Raw genomic sequence first — 12,518 nt, forward strand, 5'->3', positions numbered from 1 at the left:
TCTTATGATTGGGTCAATGTTTTCAAGACAAATAAAATATAATTTGAAAAGCTCTCTTTCCCATTCTAGGCATGAAAGCTGGTGACCTGGTTTCTGTGTACTCTGATATTGAAGGGAAATGTAAAAGAGGAGCCAAAGAATTTCTGGGAACAAAAGTTTTCATTGGAAATGGGATTTCTGAACTGAGTCGCAGTGAAATTTTTAATTCTAATGGCCCACTGAAGTAAGTCAGTAATATATAATAGAAATTGGGAACGTATCTGTAATTACTATGATTTTTAAAAAAGAAAAAGAACCCTCACAGATCAGAGTAATTTAAATTAAATTCCTAGTTAGTTATTCTTAATTAGGGAGATTTCTCAAGTTCTGTGGGAAATTTTGCTTGTTTGTTTTTGTGTTTGTTTTATTTTGAGCTATTGAACTGAAAACTATTAACATCAATATAGTTTAGCATTAGCCCTAAAAGTAAGGGGTGGCAGCCAAGATGGTTGGTGGCAATTATATACAGTTGTTCCTCCATATTTGCTAGGGTTAGGGGAACAAGACCCCCGTGAATATGGAAAAACTGCAAATAACAAAACACCATGTTTTTACCTGAAGGACACCTCTCCAGGAATCTCTTGGTCCTCCAGTGCAACTCTGTGGTCATTGTCCAACATACACTGACCATAGAATGGCACTGGAGTAGCTACAAATGGTCTTTCAGTGCAACCTTTCGTTAAAGTTGACCACAGAGTTGCACTGGAGGACCTGGACAGTCCTAGAGAGAACAGATTAATGAAATCCGTGAATAATCAAATCTGCAAATATCAAAGCTGCAAATATGGAGGGATGACTGTACTTAATTTCTGAGCCACTGTTTTCAACCAGTTATGCTGTTAACTAGTTGGTGTAAGCTTTATTGCTTGCCAGCCTTGGTGTTTGGCAGAAGCTGCATCTTAGCTGCCTGAGAACACATGCAAAAGGATACCTTTGCCCTCATATCCTGGTTCTGGGCTGCTGGTAGGCTTCTGGCTGGTCTCTAGGGTACAACTACTGCCAGAGTTGAGGGGATATGAGTAAGGGTCTTTCTGGACCTCACTGCTTCCCTAGCTACCCCTTTCTTTTCCTGATCATCTTTGGCTGTTCTTTGTATACAGAAATACGTGCTTTATATATAACACCAATTGTGTTGCAGTTTCCAGGCAGACAAGAGAAATTTTATACAAATTTTCTACTTGCAGATCAAAAGGAAGGTATAACGCAAGCAGTTGCACAATTTTTTGCAGCTGCCATTGCAAATCGTGAACAGTTTGTTAAACAGATGTAATATGTTATAATTTCAAAATCTGTATAGATGGCTTGATTTAACGGTAAAATTTGTAAATGAGGAGGCATGGCCATATTTTACCATACCATCAAACTAACCTAGTTGGGGACTAAAGTCTAATGAAGTTACCCCAATCATTTGCATCTGATCAATGGCATTTTGTAGTTTAACTCTTGCTTGGATAGGGAATATGATTGTGATTTTGAACTAATATGTCTTGAATGTGGTGCTCTATTACACAATATGATAGAGTTGTTTGCGAGGTGATGGCAGCCTACTCATTGTTGTGTGTTTGCCTGATTGTGCAGTCCTATCCTTGCTTTTTATCCTTACTTTTTATAGACCGTCATTTGTTTATACTCTCCAATCTGCCTGTACATGAACCTATGTTGTGTTTTAAATTGGAATTTTGTAATTGTGCTGGCCAAATGGCCGTAATAAAATTACAGTCAAAATTACAGTTTGGGAGGAAAAAGGCCTTCCAACTTCAGCACTCTTTGTATCTTATGAAGTAGTACTAGGTGTGCCATTGTGTTTGGGAAAAGAATGCTGGATTAGAGAAGTCTTCAGTTTGATTCTAGGCCTCTTCTCATGTTCTTATTTTGGCCATGTTATTTCTTACTGACTGCTTTTTATCTGATCAAGAAAGGACAATTTAAACTCTTCTACAAGTTTGAGAAGAGCCAAATCACATTTTAAATAAATTGTAGGGTTCTTTGCACCCTTCAAATATTAAAAAAGAAATCCTCTGTTTTTCAAAAGCAAGACCCCTAACCCCTTCTATTTTTTTATTTTTGCATTTCTGGCAGTGTGTGCAGCCCCTGGCCACAGGAGCAGAAAATTGGTCCCTGGTCCTACTGCAGTTGTTCACATTGTTTGAAGGTGAACATGAATGTATTCTGCTTAGGTACAGGCCAGTTTGGATTCAGAAAAGCACTAGGGTAAATTTCCTTCGGGTTGGTTCAAAATTTAGGAAATACTTTTAGCTACTTTTCACAATAGTGTGGAGAAAGGAGTAAGATGCATATTCTAATATAAGCTGTAAATTAGTTTAAATATGGAAGACTTAGGAGTCTGTATTTTGATGCTAAAATAATCAGTGCTAGCATGTGAACAAATACAGTAATTAATTGTTATTAACAAATTTGGAATGTTGTAAAGGTTAAGAAAAAGCGAGGGAAAGATTCAACATGACTTCTTACCTTCTTTCAAGCCACTTATGAAGATGCATGAAGCATTTTTACAGACTGAATAGTTAACTTACATTTATTTATAGCAATACAGTAATAGCAATAATATGTTTGTGTAGAAGTTTTTCAACTTCAGAGCATAGCTTAATATGTATCAGCTCAGCAGCTGTACTTATTAGTCTTCGAGCATCATTCTGACTCCTTTCCTTTTTGTTAAACCTGCCTTTTCATAATACACAATTCTTTCTATCTTAATTTTTGTCTTTCCTTGTTCACTGTCCCTGTACCCCTAGCACACCTTTCTCCATCTGCACTTCTTTGCCAATATAGATCTGTCACCACTCTTTTTATCACTCTGTTTATCTTGTCTCTTCTTTATCTTTTTGTATCCATTGTTCACTTTAATTAGATGACAGCAGTGCACAAAGCTTTCACTCTTATATCAATTTATGTAGATTGTGTGGCATTGTGACTGGCTTCACAGATTAGATAATTGGTGTCTGCTCCATTGCACATTTCTGAATTTAGGGAGCAAGTGTAATAAAGTCACTTTCCATATTTCCTAGAATCTCTTGAATGTAGATCCTTCCTGCAACATCAGACCAAAGTGATGATTCATTGTATTTTGTGTCTAGTTACACCAGTGTTTCCAATCCTAGCAACTAGGCAGTATTCGTATGGTTATGATCTTTCACGTTGATTTATTCTCCCAGTTTAAGGATTTTTATGTGTTATCTTAATGGTTGAGGGAATAATTCCACTATAGTGAGTATCAATACCTATGAGCCATAACAATGCATAAAAGAGATGGAGAGAAGTGCAAAAATGTGTATATTGAATTTCCCCAGAGGGCTGAAGATAGTTATGATCTGGGCTACTGAGGTTTTGTGAGTATTATACGAGCTGGTTACACAATGTGTAGCATATATATTATGAAGTTGGCAATATCAACAGTGTTGTATATTAATGAAACAGCAAAATATATTTTAGAAATCTTATGAGAACCCCTTTATGGCCTTTGAATCTTACACTTTGGGTAAATCTTTTTGCATAATGACAATTCCAGTTGAATGGCAAATAATCTAGCGGTTGATCTTTAAGTCACGTTTGCACAGAGAGAAAATATTTAGATGTTCATAAAATAGAAACCTATACAGGAATAGATATGTTGGCCATGCAGAAACATACATCAAAATCCAAAATCCACTGAACGTTATATCTAAATAATAAATAAATAAAAAATTTATTTTTATACCGCCCTTCCACAGATCAGGGCGGTTTACAGCATAATAAAATACAAAAAATTGCAACAATACAATTAAAACAACAACGGTATAAAACCCCCGTTAATATCTTTATTAGGGCAATGTTTAAAATAGAAAATAATTTACTGGTTTATTTTGAAGCAACTGGAACCTAATATTTGTGTGACAGTTCAACATATAGTGTGTAAATAGTGTGTATGGCTTAAAATGTGCAATGTGTTTTATGCTTATTAAAACAAATTCACAATTGGTTAATATGCTGAAACATATTGTATGGCAGACCCCTTTGAAGTATTGTATTTTTCATTTGAAGATAATTAGTATAATACACCTCTAGTAACGTCAGTAAGGCAATTTATTCTTACCAGACCATTTTGTACCTTTCAGAGGAATGGGAATAAAAATGATTGAGTCTATTTACCTTAGTCCTTCATTTGACAACTTGTTACCCAGTTATCTGTTTTTACAGGTAAGTTGTGTTAAAATTATTGTAGTTTCTTGAATATTTTTTTCTTGGAACTTATAAGGCCCATTAAACACAATGGAGCTTACCACTTGTAAAGTGGACAAAGGAAGACCCTAAGGCTGCATGCAGCTCCCAAGGGTGTTTTGTTTTGGGTTTGTTTGTTTGTTTTTGCAGCCTGTGACCTGTTCAGATTCTCTGGACCATCTTTTTCCTAGCCAAACAAAGGTGTGTGGTAGGGCGATCCACACTCTACAAAATGCCAGTTTTTACAACCAGAAATGGACTTATGGACTCTTCACATTTTGTTTTACAGTGTGCCCGTGCCATATACGGGAGCACTATCTGTGGCTTTCAGCTTATGCTGAAGCCGCACGACAAAAGAATGAATGGTGTGTGTGCCCATGTCACAAGCACAAGCCCCATTATATTCAATAGGGCTTGAGCACACGCACCTTTTCCCTTATGCGGGGGCGTATCTGGAACAGATCTCCAATGTAAAATAAGGGCCCACTGTATTTTAATTTTTTTGTACATATTTTGGCAGCTTGGTGAATCCTAGTGTAGAAAATTCACTCCTGGAGCAGCCACAGTTGTCCACCCTGGTTTAGAGCCTAATTGGAAATACATACTATCAGAATCAGGATATCTGAAATAAATACTCTATCTTTATTTGATAATTTGTGGTGGACATCAATGGCAGGCTCTAGAGACCACAGACATCACACTGAGCTTTAGAGAGATGGAATTTTTCAGAGCCCCATTTCTCATCCTACCAAAAAACACCAAACCAAAAGCATCTTTTGGTTTCCTTTCTATCTCTCTTGTACAGTGGACTCTTGGTATGTGCTGGGGTTTGGTTCTAGGGCCTGCTGTGGATACCAAAATCTATGGATGCTCAAGTCCCATTATAGACAGTGGTATAGTAAAATAGTGTCCCTTGTATAAAATGGCAAAATCATGGTTTACTTTTGTGATGTATTTATTCTGGGGGATATTTTCAAATTGTGGCTGGTGGAATCTGTGGATACCGAATCTGTGGATATGGATGATTGAATGTAATCTGACTCCCTTTATCCCTCTCCCTTTCTGAAGGACTTTATTTGCTATAGGTATAAAAGAAACTCTAGTTTCAATAATATTGATCCTTTAATATTTTTAAAAAGGCTGATGTAGAAGCACTTGTTACTGAGACTGTGGTCCAGTCCACACTGCAGAAATAATCCATTTAAAGCAGTGTCAAACTGATTATTTCTGCAGTGTAAATTGGACCATAGTCTCAGTAACTAGTGCTTCTACATTAGCCTTTCTCAAAATAGTAAAGGATTGATATTATTGAAACCAGAGTTTTCTTTTATAACTATAGCAAATGAAGGCCTCCAAAAGGGGGAGACCTATGCCTCTTAAAAGCCATTAATACAATTCATTCCACTGGTAAGTACAGTAAGTATTTTTGAGTCAAACATTATGATGCCCTAGCTGTAAGGAACTGAGAAAAATTAATGAACAATTTCCCAGAAAATTCAAGAAAACTAGGATTTGGATGAAGTACCAATTATTGTGGTCTCTAGTTCTTTCGTGTCTTAATTCCAAAATTCCATTATTAATTAATGTTCAAATTCCAACATAAATCTTTACTTTTGTTTAAAATACATTTAAGTTGCTATTTTGGTTAAATTGATTTTAATTCTTATTATTGGCTGTACTAATGTGTTTAGGGTTGCAACCTCCTTCACTTCTGTTGATTATAGTTTTGACTTATTGGAGTACCATTTCTTTCAAATAGATTTTCATTTCTAATATTTCTAGTAGTGTATATCTAACTGTTGCAATCAACTGAATACCATGACATTTTATTGTGACTGCTTCCAAAAACTAAATACACCAATATGTGCACTATTTAGACTCTTGATTTTTTTTAAAAAAGGAAACAATAAAGTTAAATTCAAAGACATCTATTTATTCAATAATCTAGGGTTTTAAAAAGACTTATCTTCTTCCTTTGCTAGAATTTGCCCTCTTCAGTTGTAAGCTATGTTTTAAATCCTCAGCCAGGAGAGAGAATTTTGGACATGTGTGCTGCTCCTGGGGGAAAAACAACCCATCTTGCAACATTAATGCATGATGAGGTAAGTGGAGTCACTGAACATTTTCTGCTTCCACAAGGAAAGTTTGACCTGTGTTTCATTACCATGGCTTGTTTCACTCATTTGCTGAGATACACAGATAACTCAAAGTATCCACCATTAATATTTGAACATGCTGCTTATTTACGGAATAACTTCACAGTACAGCAAAGTAACTTTGTGGAAGCAAACATACAGTAGGTCTTTCAGGGCTACCTATAAATAAAATGAAATAAATAGCTGCTTTCAGTAGACATGTGTATTGGACTTAAAAATATACAAGTAGAAGTTATAGGAGAGAAACCATGGTGTAGAGGTTTAGGTGTTGGACGACTCTAAAGACCAGGGTTTGAATCCCTGCTCAGTCACACTTTCTCAGCCTCAGAGGAAGGTGATTGCAAAAACCCCTCTGAACAAATCTTGCGAAGAAAATCCCATGGTAGTTTTATGTTAGGGATTCCATATGCTGGAAATGACTTGAAGGTACACAACAGCAACACAAAGATACAAACAAAGTAGTATTGTGGAGCAAAATAAAATCCAAAGTATCGCTTTCCTTCAATTTTTTCATTTTTGTAGCCTTTTGCATTTCTCCATTTAAATATTGGGGAGTGGGTGGGTGTGCATTCTTTTCATCTTTAGTTTTGTGTCTACTAAAAGAATTAACTTGTTTGCCTTAGAATGCCTTGGCACAGAGATGTACTATGTAGGGTGTTGTGTGTGTAACTGAAGGCCATACCTACCTGACCCACATATACACACATACCGTGAACACACACATGCCTTCAGAATCCTACACTGCAGAGACTTAATCTTTTCCTAATATTGCAGCCTCATGTTGCCTACATCTGCCTAAGAAGAAAAGAGGGCAGGATCACTAATACATTTACTAGATGTTGAGGCATTTCATTCTCCAAATACATTTCTGAGTAAGTTTAGTGTATCTGGAACAAATATACAGTGGGCTGTTCCCTTATGCGGGGGATCCATTCTGGCCCCCCACCCCCCTCATAAGGGAAATACCGTGTATGCTCAAGCCCCATTTACTCCTAAATTATTTGATTTAATAACTGCACAAATATTAACAGTTTGGAAGGGATTAAGAACTCAGCTCGTGTTGCACTAGCATGCCTTTACTATATATAAAGACTATGTCTGTAAGTGTAAGAAATCCAGTGTGGTATAGTGGTCTGAGCATTGGACTAGGACTGGGAGGCCAGAGTTGGAATCCTTTCTCAGTCATAGAAACTTACTGGGTGACCTTGTGTAGTCACACTGTGTCATCCCTCAGAAGGGTAAAGGCAAGCCCTCTCTAAAAAAAAAAAACCTTGCCAAGAAACCCCCATGATTTGTTTGCTTTAGGGTCACCATAAATCAGAAATGACTTGAAGGTACATAGCAACAAAATTCCTGTGATGTCTGTCATGCAAGGAATGCTCAATTGAATTGTAACATAGGGTTATCCTATCAAACAGAACATTGCTTAAAGTAGTTATTTCTCTATAGTAAAGTCCATAATCAAGGGAAATAAAATACCTCTAAGACTTTCCAACTGTTAGATGTTACGATTCCCTGTACTTTACTCAGTTAAGTAGTGGACAGGGATTGTCATAAAAGATGTTAGGCCATGCACAGCAGGATATGGCAAAGGATGATGAAAATAAGAAATGATATTGCACTTTCCTGTGAGAAGTATATGCACTATTTTGAAATACCTGTGATGGTCAAGGAAAACAAGTGTGTCAAACTGGAGACTGAATAACATACCTAACTGTATTGGTAATAGGCATATTGCAATCTGGCTATTGTTTGAAATTGCATGTGTAAATTTGATTGTCTGTGAAGAGAATCAGTTACAAAATATTTTCAGCAATTCTGCATCAATTTTTGTTTTTAGATCTTTTGATCTTCAATATATTTTTCAGGGAGAAGTCGTAGCCCTGGACAAGATAGCAGACAAAGTGAAAAAGATTAAGCAAAATGCTTCATTGCTGAAGTTGAATTGTATTAAAACATTTTGTTATGATGGAACTAAGGCACTTGCAACTAGCAACATAGAGAATGAGCAAGGTAATAATGATTTTTTTGGTGTTTTCACCCAGGTTGTGTTTTCATAGGATGCTAGAATTGTAGAGTTGGAAGGATTTTGCATGGGCCATCTAGTGCAGTATCTTGTGGCCAAACATCTCTGACAGGTGGCCATCCTAACATTGTTAATAAACCTCAAATGAAGAGAGAACCCAGAATCCATGGCAGTCATTTGTACCGTTGAATAACTTAGCACCAGGAACTTGTGCTTTATGATCCTGCCTTTTTTGTGTAAACCAGGGTGGACAGCTGTGGAAGGATGTGCATTAGCCCCCTTGGAAATCTTAACGCTACACCTACCCCCTCAAAAAATGCTCCAAAGGTCTCTAGGCAGGAGGCATTTTTTGTATTTCAAAAAAGGCCTCCTCTGAGCCTAAATTGACCCAAGGGGGGATGCAAAATGTGATGGAAATGCACTTCCACACTCCTAGTGGGCATTTTGGAGAATTTTGGGCCAAAACAAAATTGTTTTTGACCCCTGAAGAGGCCTAGGAGGCCTCTAAATATGGTAGAAATGCTCTTAAAGTGCATTTGGGGGCATTCTGGAATAAAACAATTTTTTTAAAAAAAAATGTTTTTTACCTCTTAAGGATCCTGGAGTCCCAGAAATACAGTCCTGAGTAGCTGCACTTTGCTCATGTGTGATATAAACAGGAGATTACAGTAATGGTGGTTACTGGTTCAGATGTAATAGCAACCAGCTGTCTCCTGAACATGGAAATGGGTGTTGTAGGGAGAGATTTGTTAGCCCCTTGCAAGTCAGCCCTGTGTTTGCAGAATGATCATGTGTATATTTATTTAAAACAAGGGTGAGCAAATGTAGGAGGCTAGGAGACCATGGAAGGCCACACTTCCCCCACTGCATTCCCACATTTGCCTTACAGAGGCTGTGTGGGACATGTTTGCCATGTTTTAAGCCTTCTGGGTGATCTAAACTTCCTGTTTGCTTCCTATTTTTAATAAAGACCTCTTCTGGCCTTGAGGACCAACAAAATTTGGCAAAAATGCCAAATGACATTTTGATGACTGCTTTTCCAGATTATTCTTGTTTAATTTAACAAAACTGACATCAGGGTCATGCCATTTATCTGAAAGACCATATCTCCTTGTCTGAGCCCATTCGTGTTTTAAGACCATCAGTAGAGGCCCTCCTCTTTGTGCCATCACCTTTCCAGGCTCTTATATTGGGAACAACAGGGAGGGCCTTGATGGTGGCTGCTCTCAGATGTTGGAATTGTCCCCAGAGAGGCCAGGATGGCCTGCCCTTGCTCTCTTTCCACCAGCAGGTTAAAACATTTTTGATCTCCCAAGGCCTTTACAAACTGTTGATGTTGAGTTTTTAATGCTGTGTGGTGCTGGTTTTGCAGTTTAAGGGTCTGTATATAGTTTTTATTTTTATTGTTTTAATGTATTTTAGTATTTTTAATTGTTTTAATGTTTGATTGTTTAATTGTATGCTTTATACTTTTATTTAACTTCTGTAATGTTTTAACCTGTATTGTTTATAATGTTACCTGCCTTGAGTCCCATTATTGGGAGAAAGGCAGGATATAAATGAATATTGTTGTTGTTGTTATATTACTGCAAAGCTTCAAAACAATGCCAATGTTAAGAATGTAACACACAATTATTTGAAATGATGACTTATTTGCTTGCAGAGGGACCGCCATTCTTACCAGAATCATTTGATCGAATACTGCTTGATGCTCCTTGCAGTGGGATGGGGCAGAGGCCAAATATGGCTTATTCCTGGTCTTTAAAAGAAGTGACTTCTTATCAGCCCTTGCAGCGCAAGCTCTTTTCAGTGGTATGTATAAATAATGAAAATTGCTGAATAAAGGTACAGGCATTAGGCATGTGGGCATGCAGCATTGTCTGCAGAATCTAGTGACTTAGCAGCTTGCATCATCAAATCAAAACAAATAGCTTCATTTATATACTCTTTCATACTGAACTAACAGTGTCTAAGTGGTTTACAACTGTAAGCTAATTTGTGAAAAAGAAAAAAAGACATACATTCATTAATTAAAAATGAAAAGAAAAAAAACCCTGAAAGCTGGGTTCTCATTTCAGTGACCTCAGAAGGATGCAAGCCTGAATGACGTTTGAGCCCTTTTGCTGGTATTGAACCCGCAACCTTATGGTTTTCACTGAGTGGCTACAGTACAGGCATTTAACCACTTTGCCATCAGATCATAGCTCTTGTTCTTAAATAGTAATTAATAGGGAATTCTTCCTTATATTACCAGTTTCTTGTACTAGGCGTCTACAGAACTTCCACTACCATATCTCATCTTCATGTACAGATTAAAAGGAAAAGTTGTTTTTATCCTTTTAGTAATCCTAATCTGCAATTTTGGTTTACTCACAAGTCCCACATAAATTAGTAAATTGGCTTGTAAACTGGCATTTTTCCCCAAGAAGGACAGGGTTCCTTAAATTTGTGCAAGCACCCATATCTATAAGCTACAAATTATTCTCCTGTAAAAAAAAATCCAGCAGTTTACATGTTTATTTTTAACCTTGTCTCTAGATAAAATGAGGGATGCATAGATTCCCTTTAATACCAGTTAGCACATTTTTGCAGATAAAACATTCCTGGTAACAGGCTATGATGACATGAAGGGAAACCATGTAACAAAGCCAGGAGATAATTTTACAGTTTAAAGGCAGAACAATTGAAAAATAAATAAAACTTTTAAAAAAATAGTGCAGGGCAATCACATCAAATGATAGTGATCTATTTGATGTGAGTCTGTCTTCTGAAAACCTTTTTCTAAACTACTTTGAAATGGAAAATGAAATAGAAGCTCCTTGCCTGTGGATTTTTTCTTACCTTCAGTCTGAAACTACCTAAAAGTGCATACTACCTCTTCCCTCTTTGACAGACAAGGCAGCACATTTGTTATCATTTTAGACACTGAAAGTGTGACCCTGGCTACTACTGTTAGCCTGAACATTAGGTTATTGCTTCTACGGAAGTGAGAAAAAATTAATTTGCCTAAGAGCATTCGTAGATCCAGCAGGAAGGTGGTTTAGTAACCTTATTGCCTATCTGAAGAAGTCTTTAATCTCTTTCCTGTGTTTAGATAGACATTGGAAACATCAACAATCATGATTTATTCAGCTGTGCTCTCTTGTGTATTGGAATCTGCTGAGCCAAAGGGAAGAAGGAAACTTCAGTCTTGACCTAGAATCCTTCAGATATTTCTTTAAAGAAGTTCATTTATAGCATACACATTCTGTTTTTCCTAAAGGACTAAAGTGACTCTTGGGTCACTTTCAAAGAGAATTTGATGGAAGATAACAAGTCTTGGGCTTAAAGTATTAAAATGCAAGATATTATTGGACCTAAGCATTCGTGTATAGTGGCTTTTGTGTTATGATTTGGCTCCTTTCTACCACAGGCTATTGTCACAGATGGCTGGATATAGAAAAGATGGGAAAGGGGCAGTAGCAGTGGGGAGAATCCACTTTGTAAACTGGTACATGCAAAGGCAACTGCCAGCAACCTCTGTGGTTGAACAACCTTTGAACAACCTCTGATACCACAAGAAGTAGCCTTTAGGCAGGATTAAATATATTGCAATGAATATGAACTTTGTATCTCAATTGTGCAGAGAAAGGTTTGACCTAGCTTGTATTTTAAAAAGTAATTTTGCACATAAAATGCTGATGGTATCCTAAAAGGTGAACCTGTATTGTATCCTTAGGCAGTGCAACTATTGAAGCCCAAGGGCATCTTGGTATATAGTACCTGCACAGTCACACTTTCTGAAAATGAAGAGCAAGTTGCTTGGGCACTGGAGACATTTCCATGCCTCCAGCTTCAGTCACAGGTAGGAACATGTTTTGTTTTTAACATTCACCACTCAACATACTAAGCTTCTCACCTTCAAATTAAATGACATGCCTGCTGACAGTTGGAGAACTCCCTGTGGGAAAAGAAGCAAGGACTAGTTCTGGGGACCACTTTCAAGACCACTGCCTAATTGCTGCCATTTTTAGGAGCTGCAGGCATTGAGCCTAGCTCCCAAAATCAGATGGGAACTGGTTCCCTTAGGGTATTTAGGCCAT

The 12,518-nt window shown here is 37.2% G+C and overlaps 1 protein-coding gene across 8 annotated transcripts in view; it reads left to right on the forward strand.

Annotated features, from left to right (window-relative positions):
- NSUN6 (NOP2/Sun RNA methyltransferase 6) overlaps nucleotides 1–12,518 on the forward strand; it is a 31,537-nt gene that overhangs the window by 14,424 nt on the left and 4,595 nt on the right. For 4 of the 8 annotated variants that reach the window (XM_042475600.1, XM_042475599.1, XM_042475598.1 and 1 more), the window contains 7 exons: nucleotides 70–223; nucleotides 2,119–2,250; nucleotides 4,152–4,233; nucleotides 6,237–6,356; nucleotides 8,279–8,423; nucleotides 10,100–10,248; nucleotides 12,155–12,280. In XM_042475600.1, the coding sequence (XP_042331534.1) occupies nucleotides 70–223; nucleotides 2,119–2,250; nucleotides 4,152–4,233; nucleotides 6,237–6,356; nucleotides 8,279–8,423; nucleotides 10,100–10,248; nucleotides 12,155–12,280 (908 nt within the window). The remainder of the gene's footprint in view (nucleotides 1–69; nucleotides 224–2,118; nucleotides 2,251–4,151; nucleotides 4,234–6,236; nucleotides 6,357–8,278; nucleotides 8,424–10,099; nucleotides 10,249–12,154; nucleotides 12,281–12,518) is intronic. The other 4 variants (XM_042475601.1, XM_042475602.1, XM_042475604.1 and 1 more) reach the window with 4 other exon arrangements.

The sequence above is a fragment of the Sceloporus undulatus genome, chromosome 6 (genome assembly GCF_019175285.1).
Source record: "Sceloporus undulatus isolate JIND9_A2432 ecotype Alabama chromosome 6, SceUnd_v1.1, whole genome shotgun sequence".
Lineage (NCBI taxonomy): Eukaryota > Metazoa > Chordata > Lepidosauria > Squamata > Phrynosomatidae > Sceloporus > Sceloporus undulatus.